We start from the raw sequence: 25,310 nt of genomic DNA, 5'->3' as shown, positions 1-25,310 counted from the left end.
ATCATATATAATTATATAATAGGATTACATAATTATATGCACAGACAGTGCTTTAGTTTGCTAAAGCTGCTATAACAAAACCCCTCAGACTGGATGGCTTAAGCAACTTAAATGTATTTTATTTTCTCACAGTTCTGGAGGCTGGCAGTCCAAGGTCAAGGTGTTGGCGGTGATAGTTTCTCCTGAGGCTCTTTCTTTGCTTGCAGGTGGCTGCCTTCTTGCTGAGGCTTCACATGGTCGTTCCTCTGTACTTACGGTCCTTTGGTGTCTCTCCGTGCATTCATATGTCCTCCTCTGTTGAGAATACTGGTCAGATTGGATTGGATTAGGGCTTTCCCTAAAGGCCTCATTTTAATTTAATCATGTCTTTAAAGGCCCTGCTGCTAAAAATAGGAACATTTGAGATACTGGGGGTTGGGGTCATATAGCAAAAGATAAATCTGGGGGAGACACAGTTCAGACCATGACAAATGATGAGCAGGACAATGAAGAAACTTAGAGCATAGAGGTGGATAGAGGTGCAGAGATTAGCAATCCATTTAGGAGGCAGAGCCAACTGGTCTCATTTGATAAATTTGATTAGGAGTCAGGCATCGGAGATGGTGCACTCACAGATTTGTAGCTTAAGCAAGGTGGTGAGAGCCTGGGAAGAACTGAGCAGGCTGCCTTGTGAGGGGCCCTGTGGGCCCTAGGGACTGCTTACAGGGATTACCTGTCATGCAAGTGGATAGTAGCTTCTGAACTCTCCTTTAGACTAAAGGTGCTTTTCCCCAGCCGCCAGTCTTAGAATTTATGACTTCACTCATAGATGGTTAAAACTTTAACTATATTGAAATATATGCATTCAATTCAAAAAAGCCTGTGGACATAAAGTCTTTTTAATTCTCCCCTTCTGTCCTCTGAAACGTATTTTCTATTAACATATGGTCAGAGTTTATCAATAAGTGATTCCACTAAATATTCCAAAAGTTCCAGGGAGCGAGTGACTGATTTGCAATTGTATCTTCAATTGATTGGCACTGAAATTAGAACTGTAGATAATCGCCTCCAAGCTCCCAAAACAGTAGCCAAAAGACAGGCATAATACTCAAAGGAAATTGTTTTCTCTTACAAACGGAAGCCTCTCATCTATATTTTATAGCCCATTTAACATTTTTGTGTTATTCTAGAACTATTCTAGCCTTAGTTACCCTCTGCTGCTGTTTCTCAGTGTTAGCCGTTAGCAGGGCCAAGGCAGTTATAACTGTGTAAGATAAATGTCAGTATGATTTTTCCACTCCATTTCAGTTTCTAGCTTCTAAGTTGACTTTTCTTTCTCCCTCACAATCTTGTGGGGCCGTGTCCCCGAGCCCACAGAGCATCTGCAACATGTTTCTAATGTGCGTACTGGGCTTTCTTCACAATCGTGTGGCTTCCTACTGAGCACTGTCAGGTTTAAAGAGCAAGATAAAGGGCACAATAATATGTCTTCAGATGCTGCACTGACATCTGTAGGCATCTAAATGTCACTCACGTCAAGGCATTTTTGCCCCAAATGCACAGCCAGTCTTCTGTTAAGCCCATTCAGCGGCATCCCATCTGGGGGGAATTGGGTCTCAGTGTCGAGTGAGTAGGAAATGCTTAGAACCACGAGCCGATCGATGGCTGACCTGGGTACCAAGGTCAACCATGTTTGGCTGAAGATGAGTGAGTTGAAGCTCGTGGAATATAAGTTCTCTCCCAGAGCAGCAGATGCTGGGGGAAGGTGACAGTTGACAGAGCTTGCGGCTGATGAGCAGGCCGTTTGGGGGCATGGAAAAAGGAGGGTCAGAGAGGCCAGGAATGCAGGGAAGAGGACCATACAGGCCCCCCACATAAGCACAATCCCCAGAGAGCACTGCCTGTCATGAGCCAACGATGACCCAGAGCCCCAAGGAGCAGAGACAAGGGTCTTGAGCAAGAAGAGGGTGGCCTAGATCAGCTCCTGTGCTGGGAACTGTACTCGGGGTTGGCCTTCAAGTGATGCCCACCGCGTACCGCATGGAGTGGTGGGGGCATCCCTGAATGTATGGGGCTGGATCGGGTGAGACTGGCTAGTGGAAATTGTTGCAGATGACTTTCGTAAGAGCTACATATCAGGGACCGCAGATTGATAGAGCCTGCATGTACACATGTTTTGTTAAGCCTGTACTGTGTTTTAATAACATGTTGAGTTTAGAGTGAGAGATTTCATATAAAGTCTGGATTTCTTACTGGCCTGGAGAAATCAGACGTTTGACACCCCTATACAAAGCATGCATGCCTGGCCTTCCTCTGCTGAATTTAAGTAGGAGCTGCCCCCTTTCAGTGTCCCCTTTCAGAGTCTCTCTCCAGTTCCCTCCAGTCCTCACCACTCCTTATTTTCTCCCCAGTGCTGAGGCTACTGGTAGATACCAGTTATTGTGCTTGCAACATTGCTTTTCTTATATAAAGAAATCTTTATTTTTCTCAAGTCTCTATCAAAAGTGGGAAAGTAAAAGATGGGGCAAGGAGGTGGTATTTTTGTTTTGTTTTACAGCTGAACGACTTTATTAATTTACATAACTGGCTCTTGTATGTGCATGTGTTCATTATCTCTGCTGTAAAATGCCAGTATTTCCCCAGAATATTCACACTAGGAGCCATTAAACATCTAAACTCTCTACCACTGAACCTAGAAGGAAGGGAAGAAGAGGAATTGAAGATGAAAGAATCAAGGCAAAAGGTCTGTTGCTGAGAAGGAAGAAGTGGAGAGGAGTCAGAGGCATGCTGGGGACATTGATCCAGAAAAGATTCATTGCTAATTGTACATATCCCAGAGGTTAAACCATTTTCTCGAAGGGTAAGGGAAGAGCATTTCTTTGTAAAAGCAAACACAGAGTTTCCCAGCATTGGAGCTTAGACTCGGCACTCCCTCCCCACCTGGGGTGAATGTGTTCACTCCCCCTTTAAGCCTGTGGCATGAACAGGCTTCCAAGGTTCACTCTATTCCCACTTGAAGAATTGATTTGAACTGATAGTTCCAAAAATAACTTCATAAAATTATACAGGAGAGCCAAAAGGAAACAATTTCAGACAATCAGAGCAGCGTGACATTTGTCAAGTTGACTAGATGCAGGAATTTTCAACTCTGAAAAGCCCATAGAGGTGGTTTTCCCTGGGCCTTGGGTCCTTGACACCACACCAGCCATGGTGGCTCAAAGGTAGCCTGAGGGGTCTCTGAGCTGCTGTCATTAGTTTAAAAACCTGAGTAAAAGTACATTGGGGAAATGGGGATACTGCCCACTTCCTGGATTTTTTGGGGGTTTCAGTGAGATATGACGTGTAAAGTTGTACAAAGAGTGTCAGACTCATCATAAGCAATCAATGAACTCTTCACTGAGCCAGGCCGCTTCTCAAGCACCAATTCCACGCTGCCCAGTGCTCTCCCAACAAGTCTGCCTAATTGTTCCAAGATTCTTGGCTTTTGCTGAGCTTTATAGGTGCTGACACAGTTTGGTAGACAAAATAGTTCAAATCAAGGAAAAATAGCAAGGAAAGGGGTCACTTTTAATAAAATATTTGGGAGCATGGAAAGAAACCTGAACCATCAGCACAGCCCTGACTGGGAGCCCCTTCTGCAGACCCTGGAGTCTATCTGGAGACACCATCCTCATTCCCAGTGCCCAGGAGGCAAGGGAGCATAGCTGCTTGTTACATGCTGAGTTTGGGGCTAAAGTGGACCTGGATTGAATTTTGTTTCTGTCTTTCACTAGTGCTGTGTAGCTTTCAGCACATTAAACTTGCTGAGCCTTGATTTCTACCTAACAGGGAAATCATAATAGTGTCTGCTTTGTAGGAACGTCATGAAGTTAAATTAGATAGAGCATGCAAAGCATTTATCATAGTACCTGGCATTGTAGGAGCTCTCAGTAAATGACATTATTGTTACTATTTGTCTCTCTGTGTATTTGACTCCCTCTAGAAAGATGGCCAAAGCCTCCTGTTAAACCTCCTTGATCCTCTCCTAACCCTCCATTTGTTTCCATTCTGGGGGTGATCCCAGTTCATCACTGATTTGATTGATGGCATAGAGATCCTTCATTGTGCCTCAATGAAGAAACCAATTCTTCTAGATACAATTTATCAGCCAATGGAGAGCTGTTACTGTTATTATTTGTGGAGTGCAGGTAGGTGAGGACCCTTCTCCACAAAAAAGGAAAGAGATGAAACCAGGTTACCCAATATAAAACATAGACTTAATCCGAAGATTGTCTGCTCATACACACTCTGATTTTCATTTGAAAGACCCTTTCCCCGTTATGTCCAGTCCCTAGAATCAACGCTCCCCCTCATGCTCAGAAAGCACCATCACAGAGTAAGACTCTGGGGTCTTGTGACATTGGTCACGTTTCTAGAGTTCTCTGTGCCTCAGTTCATTCACTGTGTAATAGAGAAAATAACACTACTGACTGCATTGGGTTAAGTGAGTTACTGCAGAGAGACACTGCATGTGGTACTTATCACATGGCAAGCGCTAAGAATGACAGCTTCTAGTGCTTTCCTTCCCTTTTCCTCCCTCTTCCGCTCTTTGTCTTCCTCATCATCTTCCTCATCAACATCGTCACCCAGGCTAAGTGTGCAGGTATCAGGCCCAAAGGTGCTTCCCTTCAGCTTTCTTATTTTGCTTCTTCAGGCTACAGGGACGCATCACCTATGGTGAATACACCCCTCCTGCCCCCCAATTTTTCTTTTAATTTCCAGTGTCGTAGTTTCACCTTTTGTGCAATGCCAGCCCCAGAAGCAATGATCAGTTTGGGGGTATTCTAGGCATGTTTGTGCCAATTTCACAGAGCACAGATCTAAATTCACGTCCTGGTTCCCTCCCCCTCTGGATATGTGTCTGTGCCAAATGATGACATAAACCCTCAGAGCCTTAATTTTCTGATCTGTGAAATGGGGATACTGCCCACTTCATGGATTTCTGTGAGATTTCAGTGAGATTCTGCGTGTAAAGTTCAAACAGTGCCAGACTTATAATAAGTGATCAATGAAATCTTGACTGAGCCGGGCTACTTCTTAAGTGCCAGTTCCACCCTGCCCAGTGCCCATCCTGAGCTGCCATCCACCAATAGGGAAGTGGTGCAGGCTGTTGAATCTCATTCTCTTGTGTTCTTTGGTTTCTCTCTTAGGAAAAGCACCTCATTTTCTGCGACTCCAAAACGTGGAGGTGAATGTGGGGCAGAATGCCACATTTCAGTGCATTGCTGGTGGGAAGTGGTCTCAGCATGACAAGCTTTGGCTCCAGGTAAGCATGAGAGAAGCCTCTGCTCAGACTCGTTAGGATGAGAAAGGGAAAAGAAGGACTGGAAGGAAGCAGCTCTATGGCAACACAAGTGTATTGACCAAAGACATGCGGAGGGGGACACCAGCTAGCACCGGAGCCCACCCTTGCTTACAAACTGGGGTAATTATAGGTCCAGGCGGGAGAGGTCTGGACTTGTGAGATGGGGTGGGTGGTGTGGTCAGTCGCTGGTAAGTGAGGAGTTTCCTGGGGTCAGACGGTTAGGCCTGGGACTTGTCTGGCGGGATGTGTCTCATGGCCCAAACCCCTGCGGAATTTTCTGCTCTAACCAGCATTTGCAAAATGGTGTGAGTTTACGAAATGGGGCAGCTTGGGCTAATGATGCTGTCTTATCCCTTGATAAGGGAAGAAAGTATGTGCTATGATGAATGGTTTGGTGTGTACAGGGAAGGGAGATTTTTAAAGTACTTCTGTTCCTCTGATGGTGCCCTGCATCTATGATCTTGTTAAATCTTAACTACAAGTCTGCTAGTCAGGCATTGGTATAACCATTTTATACATGCAGAAACCGAGACCAAAACCTAAAAGTTCCAGAACTAGAATTTGTAACTATGACCTTTTCCAACTACCCTCTAACAAACTTTGTCTTTTAATTGCAGATTACTAGGGCTAAGGCAAATGGAATAGCTTAGGTTCTTGGTATGTGGTTGTCATATAATCTTAACTGGAAGGTTCTTGGATATCCAGTGATTCACTGGTACATCTGGGTAAAATTAGAGAGTCGCTTTTTATGGGAATTTTTCACTAAAATGAGCAATCTGTCTATTCTTTGGTTAAATAAGTCTGTTAGTAAAGTCCATCAGGGAAGTGTTTTAAGCTTGAATTTGCCTTCCTGTTATTTCTGCTCATTCATCCCACTTCCAAGAAAGATGAGAAAGGATCTTTTTGAGTGGGGGTTAGGGCAGAGGGCGACATATACAACTAAAACGTAACTTGTTATAACATTAGCATACTTCCATTAATACTAACACAAATAGCAAGTTTTTGGGGCAGCCCAGAAGTTGGAGCCATGCTGTTCAGTGCAGGAACCACTAACTACATGTGGCTCTGGTGATTTAACATGAAAATAATTATTTCTATAGAAAAATTAGCTGGGCGTGGTGGCGAGTGCCTGTAATCCCAGCTACTTGGGAGGCTGAGGCAGGAGAATCACTTGAACCCAGGAGGCAGAGGTTGCAGTGAACTGAGATCGCACCACTGCCCTTCAGCCTGGGCAACCAGATTGAAACTCCTTCTCAAAAAATTATTTCTAACTAGCTTTATTGAGGTATAATTGAGATGTGATGTTTAAAGTATATAATTTGATAAGTTGTGTATGTTTACATGTGAAACTATTACCACAATCAAGATATTGAATATTTGCATGGCGTCCAAAGTTCCGTCCCCATGTGTAATCACTTCCTTCTGACTTCCCCACTCCTGTTTGTCACAAGCAACCACCAATCTGCTTTCTGACAGTATGTATTAGTTGCATGTTCTAGAATTTTATATAAATGGAAGCATGCGGTATGTACCCTTCTTTCCTATAGAATTATTCTGAGGATTACTTATGTTGTTGTGTGTAACAATATTTCTTTCTTTTGCTAAGAAATATTTCATAGAATGGATATACTACTATTTGTTTATCCATCTACCTGTTGATGGATACCTGTTGGGTTATTGGCAGTTTCTGGCTATTACAAAGAAGTTGCTGGGAGCCTGCATGTGTGAGTCTTCGTAGGGACATATTCTTTCATTTCTCTTGGGTATGAAAGTGAATTGGAGGTGGAATGGCAGGGTCATCTGGTAGATATATGTTTAACTTTAAAGAACAACGAGCTGTTTGAAAAAATGGTTGTACCATTTTACATTCCTACCAGCAGTCTGTGAAAGTTCTAGTTGCTCCATATCCTCACCAGCACTCAGTATGGTCAGTCTTTTTAATTTTAGCATTTCAATAGGTGTGTAATGGGAGCACGTTATAGTTTTAATTTACATTTCTTAGAGGACTGATGATACTGAACATATTTGCATGTGTTCCTTTGCCTAGCTGTCTCTCCACACACTTTCTTGGAAGTTCATGTTGTCACTTCTTTTCTTGAATTTAAGCCATTTCCTGTGGTTAGAAAATCCTTGGGCATAAAGAGCCCATCTAGGGGCCAACAGTTCTTCCTTGCCACTTAGCAGCAAGCAGAGTGCAAATAGCAGCACAGCAGCGTGAAATACCTGTTCTTTCTGCTTCCCAGGGTTGCTTACAGACCGCAGGAGAGCATAAGAAACCTCCACATGTCACCTCAGTATTCGGTAGTGTTATTTACTCTTTTCATTACAATTAGTGTTCAAGTGTATTAGGCTGCCAAGAAGCTGTGTGATTTCAATGGCATTGCCTCAGCTGGATCATGAGAATGAGGCAGGACCATCACAATATTTTCAGTAACTTTGTTTGGGTTTTCCAGTTATTTTATGATTGTTATTGCGGCAGTTCTTAGTTGCATGCCCTGAACCTTGGGTTTGTCAGTGGGAGGATGTTAAAGGAGATCATAATTGAATATTTGAAGAAAACAGATGGAAACACATGACATGGAGCTCTTCCACATCTTATCTCCTTTTCAATGTAAACCAAATCTTATTTCACAAAACGTCTTCCAGGTGGCTTTCAATGGGACATAAAACATGACAAGATATCATAAATTAAAAGTGGGACAACACCAGATAGAAGGAGAAAATACACAGAGCTGGTAATAATGCGAAAACCGCATTTCTGCACACGTTACTAACTGGTGGGTCACACACAGAGCCCGCAGCTTTGTAGCCACTAGTGGAATAAAGGAAACTTGTCAGATACACAGTTCACAATGTCTGTGAGATAAACAAAAACCAATTGCTCAGGAAAATTCTACCTGTTGTTCACACAGAAGCCAGACAGGAATTGTTCCCAGGAGTCCCTGTGAAGAAAACACTGTATGATGCAATGAACAGTGTTCCCCACCACAGTCTTACTGAGGGCACACAAGTGAGTTTCACAGGCCTGTTTCACATCATGATGGCTGTGAGAAAGCAGTCTGGGGAGGAGAAGGGGGAGAGAGGGGTGAAGTGGGCAAGAGGCTATGGCAGAGTCCCCTGCTCTCTGCCAATCTGTCTCCATCCTGGGGCACTTGAAACGTATCTGGTAAGTGAATAGATTCAGTAACTATTTTTTCAAGGAAACTTCCCTAAATATTGTCTGTCTCATCTGCATTTCAGAAAATATTGGGAGGTACACAGTTTATATCGTGCCATCTGACAAATGCCTGTGTGGCTAGTTAAATCCAGGCTTATGTGCAATAAGGTAATTGGAAGTAGGCTGTATTAGTCAGGGTTCTCCAGAGAAGCAGTGTGTGTGTGTGTGTGTGTGTGTATAATTTTATATATTTTCATATATAATATATAGTATGTTATATATCATGTAACATAATCATATGTAATTATATGTTATCCTAAATTATGTATAATTACATGTTATACATATAACAAATTATGTTATATGTTATATAACATATATAATATATAAAAATATATAATTATATGTAATATATTTATATGTTTAAAATATATGTATATATAAAAATATATATAATCTTTATATAGCACTCATTAAAGAAAATATATATTTTATAAAATATATATTATAAAAATTTATTAAATATATTAAGGAAAATATTTATATGTAAGTATTAATATATATTTGTGTATATATAGTTTTTTTAATAAGTGTTTCCTTATAGATGTAAACACTTCCATCCATAGTAAGTCTTTTCCTTCCATATATAATATGTCCTTCCTATATGGAAGGAAAGGACTTAGTACAGGAATTGGCTCATGTGACTGTGGAAACTGAGAAGTCTCATGATCTGCCATCTGCGAGCTGGAGATCCAGGAATGGCAGTGGTGTAATTCTAGTCCAAGTTCAGGAGAAGACCATTATTCCAACTCAAGCAGTCAGGGAGGAGGCAAAGGGGCATGCTTTTCTGTTCTATTCTTCCAAAGATTGGATGGTGCCCCTTCACGCTGGGGAGGGCCATGTACTTTACTGAGTCCACTGATTCAAATGCTCGTCTCATCCAGACACCCTCACAGACACACCCAGACATACTGTTTAATTTGGGTACTCTGTTACAGTCAAGTTGACTCATAAAATTAACCATCACATAGGTTAACATCTTTCTACAAAAAGAAGGCACCTATCAACACACCTGCCACCCCAGAGATGATCGCAGCCACCATCCAAGACAGGCCAAGGCAGTGGCCAGTTTCTCCTGAGATGTTTCTTCAGATGTGTCCAAGCACTAGAGGAGTGGCTGGCACTCTCGCTGTTGTTCTGCCTCATATAATAAGGTTGGGGTGACTTAGCCTGAGAATTTCCAAAGCAAATGAAACAGGCCCATCATGGCCAAAAGAGTCTCTATAAGACAGCTACAGCAGGTCTACTGTGTAGCAGTGCTACTTCCTGCTGTAGCTTCTGAGATATGCTGAGGAATTTCACTAAGTCACTGAAAGTGGTAACTTTTCATCTCAGCCAGCTGTAATTCAGGGAAATAAAGATGTCGTTTCCAGCATAGCAGGTATGTCGGTGGCCCTTCTTTCTGGCAATGGTTAGAAAGGAGCCAGTGGATTCGTAGTTTGAGATAAATCCCTGTTGCCTGTGTGGTGGAATGCTATAGAGTGGGACTTTATAGCTTGCTTTTCCTTAAGTGGTTTTGGATCATAAATTAATAAGTTAAAAGGAGGACCAGCCAATGCCCCTGTTTTGCACCCCTCTGGAAACTTTATATGTCTTAAGAAGACCCCATCTGCCGGTGCTGGCTTTTGTGGAATTATAGTACAAGTTCTACATGAGAGTCAATGGACAGGACCGATGCAGAAATGCAAACACATGAGCCTAGAACAATTGTAGTGAATCAGGGAAAAGGATGATAGAAGGCTAGTAAAAAATTATAAGCAGGTTCTTCTTGTCCTGGGATCATTTCTCCTTGAGGTGAAGTGTATGATGCCGTGGTCTGTGGTGGAAGGGGCTCAGTCATAACTTGCTTATTCCTTATGTGATACATTGGCCTGAGGAATCCAGACATGTAACTTTGCAAGCAATTTTTCAAGCCAGGAGATGGTGTGCATGCCAAGGGGAATAGCCACTAAACAAAGTGGTCTACAGTTTTGTGGAGTCCATTTAAAAAATGACATTCAGGATACAACTAGGTGGGGCTATACCAACATAATTATAAGTGTAGCACAGAGCAAATATAAATGTGTACATCTTTTCTGCAAGATAATTAGGCAGTTGATATCCAAAGCCTTAAATATGCATATTTTTCCAATGAGTAAATTTACTTATGGAAATTTACCTAAGGAAATATCTAGAGATGGGGACAAAAATGTATCTGCAATTGTGTTCAGTAGGACAAAAGGCTGGAAAGAACCTAAATTTTCAGCAAAAGAGACTGATTAAGTAAATGAGAGAATGGTATCATTAAATATCAGATTTTAGAAGTATATTTAACATTTTCATAACATGTAAGTGAAAAGGATGAGTTATAGAGTCATATAATATTAAGCTTTATGAAAAAATATATACACATATACATGCTCATGTACATAATATATAAATATATATAATCTGTGTATACATATGTATATACATAGACACTCCTATAACTCCATGAAATACATATTAAGACACTTGATTGTAATAATAGATTATGAAGCTTTTTATTTTCATCGCTATTCTTTTCTGTTTTATCCAAATATTCTAAGATGAATACAGGAAACTAACATAAGCAAAATGCTATTAAAAAAAGAAAAACGGTCACTTTTTCCCAGTTACAGAATACTCCTAGTATACAAAGAAGCCTTTGCTGGGTTTGGCATAGCTAATTCCAACAGTGAGGACACAGGTTTTTCCCACACCCCCATCATCACCATCAGACACTACTCATCCAGAAGCATGTTTAGAAATATTTTATGTGTGTCCTCCTGTCTTTATCAAGGAGCATGGTGGATGGGGCTCTTTCCTTGAATTACTCAGGGACTCCAGAGCAGAGTCTGTCAGCCCCACCACGGAGCTGACTCTCAGGCCTCCCTACAAAGGATTCACTCCACGAGGGGTTTTTATGACAAATAACATTTGAAGAGTCTCAGAAATGAAGCCATGTGTCCAAACGCCCTGTGCAGATCTCTGTAGGGACAGTGTATGTTTTCAGACAAATTGCGTTCACTGGACTGGGAGCAGATCTGAATCTCGTAGGAAAAGGTTCCTGCCTGCACTGCAGCAGCTGCAACAGGGTTGATGAGCTGAGGAGGCGCATCAGTCTTTACTGCAGCCGGTTCGCCCAGTAAACCTGTTTCCTTGCTCCTGCAGGGCTGCTGCTGGCCTCTGAGGCTGTGAGTGTTCTGGGGACCAGCTCCTCCTCCTACCTGCCTGCATCTGAACCAGACATCCCTTCTGTGTGGCATTTCTGTTGACAATCTAGTGATCACGCTGCAACTAAGCAATGATGATAATGTAATGATACTATGTATAACAGCTGATGTTTACTAAGTGCTTACACATAGGATGTATTTAATTCTCATAACCAGTCTTTCAGTTAGATGTGATTGTAGCCCTGTTTATAGGTGAGGAGACTGAGCCTTAGATGGGTAGATGACATCCTCGGAATTACACCGGCAGTGAGCAGCAGAAGCATGGTGTGAAGAAACATAGGTCCTTTCTCTCAGTCCTGGGCTCATTCTTCCATGCCTACCTCATGGCCCTGTCACCTTGGGTTACACTCCAGCCTTTCCTTCTATACAGGAGGCTTTCTTTTTAAAAACAGATTTATTTATTTAGCATATATTTATACACTTCTAAATTTATTGGCCGCTGAACTAGATACTTAAGTATAATTTCTCAAATCTACATGAGATCAATGAAATAAAATGCCCTTGGAATTATTTTTGAATTGCCTCCCCACCCCCTAGTTGCCTTCTTAATTCTCTTATCCCCTTCCTAGCCAGATTCTTTAAATGTGATGTCTACACTTGGAATGAGGCTTTCTTCAGTGCCACCTCTTCCAAGGAGTGGCCCTTGTAAATGTCCCCAGTGCTTTCCTCGTTGCTATAGCCAAAGGGTGCATTGCAGGCCTTATACTTGTCTTTTCAGATTTGATGATACTGACTGCTCCCTCCACAAAAATCTTACTGCCCACTTGAAACTGTCTATCAATAACTATGAAAGGCCTAAGATTTTACCTTATTTGGAGGCTCACAAGGTAGACTGCCACAGTTTCATAGATGCTGGCAGAAGACATGAAACTTCTGGGTCAGAGACAAAGAACTTTATTATTCACCACACAGCAAGCAGCATTAAGTTTCATGTTCTCATTAGTTTCCTTTGTCCCCCACCAAGCCCTGTGGGACTTACGCCAGGTCCCTCCTGACTCTTTGCAGGAGTTCTAAACCCAGAAATCAACCCAAAATGAGCAGTCAGCCACGTACTTAGAGGGCTCTTGGAAGGGTTTCAGCACAGCTAATCAAAAATGATTTATGTCTACTTCTATTTCTTCTGACTTTTAATAAAGAATAATCAAAAGCTATTCTTTAGAGACTGCCAAAAAGGTACAAATGTGATCTTAAGAGAATCAATGGGCTAGATTTTAGCAAGTTTCCAAATGTCATGCTGTGGCAGCAGGGTGACTAGAAGTGAAAAGAATATGCATTACAAGTGAATTGTGGGAATTTCACCTAAATATTTTCTGGCCAGGAAATTCCTGGAGCAATTGGAACAAATGACAGCTGGAAATGCTGGGCCTAATTTTATTTTGTTTTATTTTTATATTTTTATCTTTATCTTATTTTTTTTATTATTTTGATGCCAGAAGTTCAAACCAACACACTGAAGGCTTCCAGGATCCGGCATTAGAATATCTTCTGTAAACCAGTCATAGTATCTGTTGTGCAAAACCAGAAATGGTTTCCTTTTATTAAAGACAGTACTGTTTCCACTTCTGCCAATTACAAGTCAATTTCAAGGCTTCCTGCTCTTTCTGAAATAATGACAGCCATTTTTGTAGTCTTGTCTTACCTCTTTGTGAAGGAAATAATGTCATGACACTAAAGGAGAGTGGATGGGGAATTGCAAAATGGCAAGGCCAATACAGAAACCTTGATAGATAATCAGACGGTAGGAAAACAGCACTCTCTGTGGCATCAGGTGCAACTCTTGCCTTCCTCTTTAGGTGGTTCCTGAAAATAGAGGGGTCTTGCCTGGGGGTGGAAGGATGCACTTGTGCTGGGGACAGAACATTGAAGTGTAGCTATTACAGCCCCTGTTCTTCCAAGGAGTGTGTGCTCTCAAACCAAGCCGACTTATCCACATAAAACAAAGTAAGCCAAGGGAAGTTGGAATTTGAGTTGTTTTTAAAGAGCAAGGCAAGCAGTTGAAAAAGGGGAAAGAAAAAGAGAGATTTCAAAGGCAACATAATCAGAGAAACATAAACATAAAATGGGATTAAGCAGAACCACCGATTAGGCTGTAAAATGCCTTTCTTCAATTTAGAACATGTATCCCTCCTGTATGGATGAATTGGAAAAAAAGGAGTTCACCTTCTGGGCAGATGCAGCTCCTTAGATATGTAGCTTGATATGCAGATAGAGCCCTTGGGCAAAGCACAAAAGTGACCTCCCTCCAAGAGGGCTCAGTAAGGACTCATGGCTGTAGTCAGAACTCCTGGCTCTGCCAATAGAGTATGGGTTGGATTTGGGGGCCACAACTCTCGCCTCTTAGCTGGGCACTGTTGGTGCAGTGACCAGTTGCTCATCCTCAGGACGTGGTCTTAGATTAAAGGAATTTTTCCATTCATGTGTTCTGTGGTATTATTTGGCCCCTTGCTTTCCATTAAGGGACTTAAGAGGACATCAGCTTTTAAGTCCTTGAGACCCAGGGTAAAGTCAGCAGAATTAGCATCACCAGGGAACCAATTAGAAATGCTAATTATCCCCAGACCTCCTAAATTACCCTCTAGGTGATTCTGATGCACATTAAAATTTAGGAACTACTGTTCTAGTCTGAAAGAGTGGGGATAAGGAAACCTCACCCCAACCTAATAGTATACCAGGTATGCCATAACTTAATAATACATTAAAAGAATCTGATAGCCAAGAATATAGGAAGATACTCGGTTCCTTCTCACATATATATTTCTGACTTAAGGTCTTCCAAGATTTCCAGAAAGCTAGGCATCTGGGCTTCTATCACAGCATTTCCAAAACCGTTTTCTGTGAAGCAGTCATTTTCTGCAAGTTATCATTAGATATTCTTTGAACAAACAAAGTAAGTTTCTGGAACACTGCACTCTCTACCCTACTTTCACAGAGTTGCTAAGTGTAGCTGTGTACTGTTTAGTACTAGATGGCAGATGGGTGATGTGATTAATGTCTCAGTGTCTAGTATCAGATCACCTGGGTCCAATCCTAACTCAGCCCCTCAGCAAAGTGATATCAGGTTTTGTTCCTCCTGATATCCTGAAGAATTCCAATCCCCATCACAGGCCTTCTGAATCAAGATGTGCATTTTTAACAAGATCCCCAGGTGGTTTGTATGCTGTAGTCTGAGAAGTACTACTAAAAGCCATACTGCTTGACCACTCCCTGCCTCAGTTTCCTTATTCATTAAATAGGAATTACTAGTAGGACTTATCTCACACTTTATCAGACATCGGAATCCCCAGGAAGGTTTGTTAAAACAAAAATGGCCTGGCCCCATTCCCAAAGTTCCTGATTCATTAGGTCTGGGAATATATTAGATGGGCCTAGATATTTCACTTTTTTATTTTTTTTATTTTTATTTTTGAGATGGAATTTCTCTCTTATTGCCCAGGCTGGAGTGCAGTGGCATGATCTTGGCTCACCGCAACCTCCGCCTCCCGGGTTGAAGCGATTCTCCTGCCTCGGCCTCCCGAGCAGCTGGGATTACAGGCATGCGCCACCATGCCCGGCTAATTTTGTATTTTTAGTAGAGATGGGGTTTCTCCATGTTGGTCAGGCTGGTCTTGAACTCCCTACCTCAGGTGATCCACCTGCCTCGGCCTCCCAAAGTGCTGGGATTGCAGGCGTCAACCACCGTGCCTGGCCTGAGAATTCACATTTTTAACAATTTCCCAGGGGATGTTAGTGCAGCCTGTCTGGGGACCATGGTTCGAGAACCATAGCTCTAGATTTTTCTAAGAGCATTTCTGTCTCCATGCCAGACCTGTTTTCCTCCATGAAGTATACTATTTCAATGCTCGACTTAGTGTTTATGTTTTACTCTTTCTACTGTTTTTACAATCTTAATCCAGCCTATAAATTCCTCTAGGCAGAAATTATACCTTCCACACTCTCTCATTTTCTGTTTTGTAAAATAATGAGTACGTTTTCAGCATGATTAATAATAGAATGGAGAAAGGGGAAAAACCTCAGACTATCAACCCCAGTAAACAACATCTCCAAATGGATATCAGCCCTAGAATTATCTTACAAATTTACATTTCTAACAAGTTCCCAGATGAGGCCGATGCTGTAGATTCAGGGACCACTCTTTGAGAAGAACTTTGACAGGGACTTTAAGAGGATCAAGTGAACAGTCTATTATGTAAGCCATTAACACAGTGGCTGGCACAAAGTCAGCCTTCAAAACTGTTAGTTAATGTGACTTATACTTGATAAACACTCAGATAAATCTTGTTAAGTTGAACAAAATGTTTATCAAACTCAGCTATGGAGTGGTTTATTTATGTGAGATGGAGTGACATTTCATAGGAAGCAGTGCTTAATTACAGCTGTGCTCACACCTGGTATTGCCAGTGTGCTACTGAGGTCAGTTCCCAGCCCCATGTGTTTAAAAAAAAAAAAAAAAAAAAAAAAAAAGCAGATGTAGAAACAGACTGCCAGAAAATCTCAAGGCAGTAGCTCATTGGATTTCAGGAAACCCAATGTATAATTTACTGTAGGAGAAGGCAGAGACAGGAAAGTGCCAAGTGGAATGCATGCTTTTAGTGTCCTGGTCAGATCCCCTTTGCAGGCAAGTGCCCTCAACCCTAGAGCACTGGGCATGTCGGCTGCTAAAGCCTCACAGCTTCCTTTTCCCAGAGAGCTGCCCTCTGTCAAGTAAGAAGTTTCCTCCTCTCTCTGCCTTGTGAGCCCTGACCAATGACTGATGGACACAGTAGTTCAACCACAAGGTACCATCCACTCTGGGGTACACTTCATGCTCCATGACTCCTTGTGGGACCAGGCTGGAGCTTGACTCCAGTTGTGATCTCATCCTTTCTTAGCCCCTTTTCTCACTCTGTCCTTTACATCCTTTCTCCTGAAAGCACTTGATAAATCTCCATGTGTCAAAGTCTGCTTCCAGTGAGCCCAACCAGAGACACCACCTGTTGGGGCCCACTGGGACATTTGTTGAGTTGACTCATGGAATCAGAGGGCCAGACGATGATTTCACTTTAGAACAGCACACATATTGACTTGAAAATCTTGCCACAGAAGGAAAAGAAGCATGCCCTAAAAGTTCAGAGGAAGGATATACTTAAATCTGAAAAACTACTGCAGGAACCAGAAGAAAATTTCCAAGAAGCCAAGTGGTAGATAAGGGCCTTATCTGATGGAATTTTTCCCGGACTTCTGTGTGCACTCATCCTTGCTATGCTTCTTTGTGGCATTTCCCAGGACTTTGGGCTTTCCTTCAATGTCCTGCTCCATCTTCCTGACATCCTAACATTTGTATCTCTGTGCATTTTTATGCTACCTGATTTCTGGGTTTCACCGTATCAGCCAGGATGATCTCAATCTCCTGACCTCATGATCTGCCCGCCTCGGCCTCCCAAAGTGCTGGGATTACAGGCGTGAGCCACCACGCCCAGCCCAGTTTCCTCTTATATATGACAGCGATAAGAAGTGTGCCTACCTTATTTTTCATGGGGAATAAATGAGAAAGCATATAAAACATTTAGCACATAGTAGTGTTTAGCTGTTATTAGCTTAATAAAGAAAAAATAAAAGTGTTTATGATGTTATAAATAACTCATATTAGAAAATATTGAGCCAAAGCCTCACCACTCACTCATTCTTATCCCCCATGGTGGCCCTGAAATGCCTTGCTCAGCAGTGGGGAAGATGGGCTCCTTTTGATGACCCCCTGCTTCCAAGGCCCTCCTATTCATTTAGTGATCTCTTCTCCAAATCAGGATACATTCCTGGTGTTTGCCGGGAATTTTCCCTCCTTCCTCCCTGCACTACTTTGGGAATTTCCGGGGCATTGCATGTGGTGTCTCCTAGGTTCTCATAGTGGGGTCCAAGTTGTGCCATCTCCTGCAAAGATGCCTCAAGGCATGAGGAAGCTGGATGGCAGTTTCAGCCCTAGTGACCTTTCTCCCCTTCCATTACCTTGTACTGGTTACTGGTTTTTATTCGGGCAAGCAAATGGAAACTTTCCAGCTCAGAAAAGTGAAATTGCCTGCTCAAGTCTGCATAGCTTGGAAGCTGCAGAGCTGGCATTTGGCTTCAGATTCTCCTCTTACAGCCCCATGCATGTTGCTCTGATGTGTACTAACTATTCCACATGTTGGTTAGTTTCTGGCATGGGAGGGAGTTATGGCTGCCTCTCATTCTACCATGGCTTTTGAACAATACCATTTTTTTTTATGTTCAAGTATAAAGCAAACACGTGTTTGAGACAGAAAGTTTGAAGAATGTGAAAAAGTAAAAAGCAGCAGCAAAATATTACCTACAATCTCCCTGTCTAGCCTGGAGCAAGTCTCTCTTAGCTGCCCTTTGATGGGGGCCTGGGATACCCTGGGTTTCTGGCCTTCATGATCACTGCCTTCCCCTGGTATTGGTCTCCCCTCATTTGCTGCCATAGAGCTGAGCAGTGTGGCTCTACCTGTACCTGTGCCCCTCTCCTGACAGGTCACTGTAGAGGGTGAGGAAAGATGACATAGATGAAAGTAGGTTATGCACATGGGGAAACTGTTTACTTGGTGCAGGAAACAATGAAGATCGTGTTGCGGGACTGGGAGACTCAGGGCATGAGAATCATAAGTCATAAGGTTTCCCTAAGTCCAGATAATTAAAGGAGTCAATTTCACTTTCTGGGGAAAAACGTTTTCAAATTAAAGCAGGCACTGAGAATATGGTCTTAGTAAACAGTGCTTGACTTGATGTTGGAAAACCTGGATAAGGGGCTTGTGTACTCTACACATTTAGTTAAACTGTTAGACATTTGGATTTTTCTTCTGAGAAGAGCAGCAGTTGTACACTCCCCAAACAAGGCTGTGAAGACACAATGAAGATTTATACAAAAATACCCAGCTCAGGGGCTGGCACATAGTAGATAAATATCCAGTTAATAACATTAATAAACATCCACTCAAACTGCACCAACATGCATGTGCCTTACCAGTTCTCATAACCTGCAACTGTGAAAGAGGTTTGTTCAAACTCAGGATATCCCTCCTGAGACTCAGGATGCTGAAGACAAAAGCCCACGTGTATTCACCTTGATTCTAGAAATGTCTACCAACTTGGGAAGCTTTCAGACAAGCTTCTAAAGATGAACAGAGGAAAGTCCTTCAGTGTAAAATGGGCAACACTTGTGGGCAAACGTGTGTGGAAAGTTTGTGTCATACATAGATAAGATTCCAGAGATGGTGTGACAGTTGTGAGAACTGACTAGAGATGGCTGTGAGCTGAACGTGGCTTTTTACGGAAGACGGAGTGTCCCCAGGGAGACCAGACCCTCCAGGCAGAGAAAAGAGCATGTGCCAAGGAAGAGAGGTGTTGGAAGGCTCCCATCCCCTCCCTACCTGTGGTGATAGCTTAGGGCAGGTGGGGCTCAGAGCCTGTGGGGTGGGGTAGCAGGGCACTAGCCACAGGGCCCGTGAGCCAGGCTGTGTTTATTCTCCGTGGGCTGGGTTTTCACTAAGTCTGCTGAAGTTTGTCTGAAAGAATGCTATGAGTTCTGCTTAAGGGAAAAAGGAAAATAGGGAGGAAAGTTAAGGGGCTACATGCCAGCCCCAAATGCAGGCTGAGCCAAAGTGTTTAGAAGGAGCCTTTTTCCTCTCTTCTTACCACCAGGCCTGTGTCCTCAAATCAGCTCACTAGCGAAGTTTATTCTTGAATCAGCTCATTAGCACAAACCAGCCATGAAAACTCCTGCCCTTTTTTTTTTTTTTTTTTTTTTTTTTTCCTAAAGAGGCAGGGCCTTCCTCTGTCACCCAGGTTAGAGTGCAGTGGCTTGATCATGGCTCACTGCAACCTTGGTTTTTGGGCTCAGGCGATCCTCCTTCCTCACCCTCCAGAGTATCTGGGACTGAAGATGAGTGCCACCATGCCTGGCTATTTTTTAAAATTTCTTGTAGAGGCAAGGTCTTGCTTGCTACCTAGGCTGGTCTCAAACTCCTGGCCTCAAATGATCCTCCTGCCTCAGCCCTTGCAAAGCCCTGGGATTACAGGCATGAGCCACTGTGCCTGGCTGGAAATCCCTTCTTATAGTTGAAAGTCTTGAGCCCCAGGGGTGTGAGGATGGGTGGACATCCGTGTTGGGAGTCACCTAGAAGCCTATGATGCTATGATTCCTCCTCTCCCTCTCTTCCTCTGTTCTGCAGCAATGGAATGGCAGGGACACGGCCCTGATGGTCACCCGTGTGGTCAACCACAGGCGCTTCTCAGCCACAGTCAGTGTGGCAGACACTGCCCAGCGGAGCGTCAGCAAGTACCGCTGTGTGATCCGCTCTGATGGTGGGTCTGGTGTGTCCAACTACGCGGAGCTGATCGTGAAAGGTGAGTGCCTCCAGCCTGCGCCTCTACTGCCATGGAAGGTTGGCATTAATGGGCCTTAAAGCCCCTTTTCTCATCTGCTGATCCTCCCCCACATTCAGTAAAAGAGGAGATTAATTTCTAGTCACTCTGGCCTCCCTCCCCAACACAAACTCCCCAAACGGGAGAAACTATGGTAAAATCATGCAACATTGCATTGCTATTCCAACTTGAGTCTCACATACAAGAGCCATACGTGAAAGACTGTGGAATATATAACACAGAAGACATCTTCAAATTTGGCTTTATTTTGTATTTAAAGTTAGAATGAACAAATGTCCTTGTATTTGGGTGGCATGCTGTGGCAGTGTTCTCGTACTATTGTTTCTGAGGGATTTTTTTTAAAAATTGAAAACTCAATACAATGACAATATTTTGGAAGGACTTTTGAAATGAATAATTCCTCACCCCACTGGCCTTGATTCAATTCTTTTCAATTTTCTTGTTCTTGTTCACCTTGAGATACTGTTTACATGCTTTCCATTAAAATATGCAGATTGTTTTCTGCTTCTCTCAAAAAGCCAGATATCCCATTTCTTTCTGCAACTTTGTCATCTTTGTTATGATGCTTAGTGATCGTATGCTATCTCATCCAATGAGTTATCCTATTTTGTTAAACCCCCCCATTTGCAGTCATTTCGATAATTCCAGGTGTCTTGTTTTTTTCTTTCCTTTGTGTATGTAACAATTAGCACCTCCATGGAGTTCTTCTGGAGAGAACATTTTATTCTATTGAACCAGATTATTTCCTTAGGATAAATTCCCTGGGGGTAGAGTTGGGAGGCCAAGAATATGAGCATCTTTATGGATTTTTCTTTGTGTTGCAATATTGCTTTTGCAAAAAAAAAAAAAAATGGTTTGACAGTTTACACTGGTAACAGCAGTGTATGGATGTACTCGTTTTACCAATGTTATGTTTGCCGATTAAAATTTTAATATAGCATAATTTAGTGAATGAAATAATGAAGCTTTTCTTATTATGCTAGCTGTAGAATGAGACCTGGTGTGTTTGAAGGGAAAAAACAAAAAGCAAACAAAAAAAACCCCCACTGATCGAGCCTTTGAGGCCTCCTGAGTTAGTTTCCTTTGTCAAAGTATGGGTGGGTGTGGGAACTTTGACCTCATTTTGCTGACCCAGTGTGACTGGGATCCTTGCGCCAACTGGACTGGGGGTTGCAGGCTGGGATTCTCTATGCTGGCTGTCTTGACTTCATACAGACATTCACATGGCTGATCATGTGCCATCATTCAGGTCTCAGCTGAAATGCCAGTATGTCGTCTTCTCCCAGAGAACTTCCCTGACCCCCCGCCCACACCTCCCTTCCTGGTGGTCACAATTCCTTCTCATTACCTGGTCTCCTCTTCTACATAGTTTTTATCACACTTTAAAATGCTGGTTTGCCTTTATTTGTTTACTTGGTGACTTTTTGTCTCCCCTTTTAGGATCTAAGCTCTGTGAGAGGAGGGCTGTCTGCTGGGTTGGAAGTCCCTGCACTCAGCGCAGTGCCTGGCACTGGTTCTCAGTTTGCTAAACCATATGAAGTGTTAGTGTTCGCCTGTTTTGACTTGCACAATCAGTCATTTCACAAGGCTCAACTTGAAAAAATGTGTGGACTGATAGACGAGTGAATGAATTATTGGCCTCAGCAGGAGTTTATTATTTCCTCACCACAATGCCATGAACACTTAAGCCAAAGATCAACAAGTTAGGCAGTTATGAAAAAAAACCTTAAAAATCTTTAAATTTGTTTACATTAAATGTTATTAACATAGAAAAGAAGCCACCACTTTGATGGCATTAAGCTCCTATCTTTGCTTTGTTGATGCCATAAGATTAGTTCGTGTGGCCCGGTATGGTGGCTCACGCCTGTCATCCCAACAGTTTGGGAGGCCAAAGCAGACAGATCACCTGAGGCCAGGAGTTCGAGACCAGCCTGGCCAACATGGTGAAACCCTGTCTCTACTAAAAATACAAAAAATAGCTGGGTGTGGTGGCATGCGCCTGAGGCCAGGAGTTTGAGACCAGCCTGGCCAACATGGTGAAACCCCGTCTCTACTAAAAATACAAAAAATAGCTGGGTGTGGTGGCTCACGCCTCTAGTCCCAGCTGCTCGGGAGGTTGAGGCAGGAGAATCGCTTAAACCCAGGAGACGGAGGTTGTGCTGAGCTGAGATCATGCCACTGCAATCCAGCCTGGGCGGCTGAGCGAGACTCCATCTCAAAAAAAAATTTTTTTTGGAAGATTTATTATTATTATATATGTATTACGTGACACAGGGGTTATTGCAGGCCATTCAGGTTCTCAGTGAATGTGTATTTTCAGATGTCCTGCTGGAATGTGTCTTATACCTTCCGTGGCTGGTCTCCCACACCAGATTGAGAGCCCCGGGAGAGGGTGTGCTGTGTTCGTTCCTGCTCCTCATGGTCTTGCTAGCACCTTGCATGTACATGGGGCAAAGTTGGTGGCAAAAGAATGTGACCAGTGGCTATGGGAGTTAGTGTAGCACTCTGAAATTCCCATGAGCAGACAAATGGAACCAGAAAACGCTTGGTTTATTATTTGCTTATATGCCCCCATTCAGGGGCAGGATGGGAGCTATGGGAAGAGAAACCAAGAGGCTACTGGGACAGAGGATGTGGTGGAGCATCCTTGCTTTATTTGGAGAGGTGGCCAGGGTTTACGGGGACACTGATTTGTCCTCTGCTGGTTGTGCATCCTGGGCCCAAGTCAAGAGGAGGGGCTGGTGCTAGCCCGGGTGCAGTAGCCAGGCCTGGCAATATGACTCCGCAGCTACCACTGCTCTGAAGCCACACACCTGCAGCCCCTGCCACTCCAGCTTAGGGAGGGTGGGGTGGTGGGTGGCACCCAGTCTCCTTCACATTGAACAGTGGGGGGTTGGCACTTCCTGTAATCTGGTCAATCAAGGTGTAATTTTATTACACATGGATGAAATTCATCCATATTTTTGGCATAGGTTATCAGTTTTTTAGTGCCCATTTTTCCTCCATTTAAATATTATGATGGTGGTAAGCTAGGAGCTTGGTCCCTTGCATGTAAAGAAGTCCCTTCAACATATGTTACCTGATTTTTTCCTAATTGCAGCCCTGTACATTGGTTTTATTTTAACTCATTTCATGAGTGGGAGAATTAGCACAGCCAGGTTGAGAAACAGGGCCATCCCAAGGGGTACAACTGGAGTCCGACCTGCATCTGGCTCATGCTGTTTGGTCACACCTGGAGGGCTGGTGGGTTGTGGTCTTGCTGTTACCTGGTGCCACAATGTCATGAGCAGTGCTGAAGGGGCCCAGGTACCAGGCAAGCAGGATTCCCTGGGTCCGTCTAGCTAACTTGCCATTGTGACAGGTGATATTCCCTTCCTGACTGTCAGCTAACTTCCAGATTGCTGGAGAAATACATTTAACCTACCCTCACCCCCTGCCCCGACCCCAAACACACTGCTAAAGAGTTAGTGGCATCCAAGCAAAACAAGAAAATAAAAGGCAGGGACCCCCTCAGGAGCAGAAGCAACCAGAGGAAACCTGTCACCCTGGAGTGGGTGCCCAGGGACCCATTTGAAGGCAGCAAACCCAAGCGTTTGGAAGAAACTGTGTGATGAAGAATGACTCACTTACCTCTCAAGAGCCCTTTGCCTTTGCGGAGCCAGGATGGTTAAGTACTTTAATACTGAAGTATTTGTACTTGTTTAAAAAAATACAAGGGAAAAGCGTTAATCCTCCTTCTTTCAGAGAAGGGAGAAAATCTGAAAAACAGACCAAAAAAGAAAAAGGATTCTCAAGGGCCAAGTGCTGTGTTATGGGATGGGATCAGGATTCCTCCTTGGACTGACGTCACCCACAACCCTGGGATATCACAGAAAGAAAACCACATCTTCAAGGTCTTCCTCCTCACAGGTTCCCACCCTTTGGTTCCAGTTCAGGGCAGGAGATAACTCTGCAGCCAAGATGCTTGGGTCTGAATTCTGGCCCCACCTTGTCCCAACTCTGTGACCTTGAACATGATCTAACCTCTTGGGGCCTCAGCTGGCTCATCTGGGAACAGGAATGTAGGATTACCTCCCTCAGAAGGCGTCATGAGGATGACATGTGATAATGGATGTAGGAGTTCTTAGAACAGTGCCCTGCATAGGCACTCTAAGGTATTTGTTAAATAAAATAAATAAATTGCCCACAGGGGTGGGATTTATCAGACAAAGAAGTAAGAGAGATGAAGGACTCCATGGGTGGGGACAGGACATTGGACCCAGGTGCCGATTTGATGACTGTCTCTGTGGTTTTGGGGAAATCATGTCAGGCCTGTTCTGTAAAGCGTGGCCCAGTTCTCTGTGGGTACACGGTGATGTGCCGAGTATAAGAAGAGGGAGGGAGGAAATATGAAAGTGTGGACTGGGGGACACTTGGGTCATGGGGTCTTTTATTAGGGTTCTCTAGAGGGACAGAAGTAATAGGATATATGTATATATGAAGGGGAGTTTATTAAGGAGAACTGACTCACATGATCACAGAGTGAAGACCCAGATGGGCCGTCTGTAAGTTGAGGAGCAAGGAAGACAGTAGTGGCTCAGTTAGAGTTCCAAAACCTGAAAAGTAGGAAAGCTCGGCAGTGTAGCCTTTAGTCTGTGGCCAAAGGCCCGAGAGCCCCTGGGAAACCACTGGTGTAAGTCCAAGACTCCAAAAGCCAAAGAAGTTGGGGCCTGATGTTCGAGGGCAGCATAGGAGAAAGACGAAGGCCGGAAAACTCAGCAAATCCGCTTCTTTCACCTTCTTCTGCCAGCTTTTTCTAGTTGCGCTGGCAGCTGATGGGATGGTGTCCACCCACATTGTGGTTGGGTCTGCCTCTCCCAGTCCGCTGACTCAAATATGAATCTCTTCTGGCAACACCTAGAAACACCCAGATACACCCAGAAACAATACTTTGCGTCCTTCATTTCAATCAAGTTGACACTTAATATTAACCATCACAAGTCCCTATAGGTCAGAATTCTCTGGTCCTTTCCTGTGTTCACCCCTGCTGGATCGGGAAAGCTGATTCCCGGGTCTGGGGACAAAGGAAAAGTAGCTAGTTTTGTTTGGCCTCAGGCATCTAGTTACATGGACCACCCCTGTCCTG

At 43.4% G+C, this 25,310-nt stretch overlaps 1 protein-coding gene across 13 annotated transcripts in view; it reads left to right on the top strand.

Moving 5' to 3' along the window:
• PTPRT (protein tyrosine phosphatase receptor type T) overlaps positions 1-25,310 on the top strand; it is a 1,128,501-nt gene that overhangs the window by 415,900 nt on the left and 687,291 nt on the right. For all 13 annotated transcript variants that reach the window (XM_054674440.1, XM_003316939.5, XM_054674441.1 and 10 more), the window contains exons 5-6: positions 5,169-5,284; positions 19,972-20,146. In XM_054674440.1, the coding sequence (XP_054530415.1) occupies positions 5,169-5,284; positions 19,972-20,146 (291 nt within the window). The remainder of the gene's footprint in view (positions 1-5,168; positions 5,285-19,971; positions 20,147-25,310) is intronic.

This window comes from Pan troglodytes, chromosome 21 (assembly GCF_028858775.2).
Source record: "Pan troglodytes isolate AG18354 chromosome 21, NHGRI_mPanTro3-v2.0_pri, whole genome shotgun sequence".
Classification (NCBI taxonomy): Eukaryota; Metazoa; Chordata; class Mammalia; order Primates; family Hominidae; genus Pan; species Pan troglodytes.
Note: the sequence above shows the minus strand (reverse complement) of the source record. Positions and strands in the feature narration are given on the sequence as shown.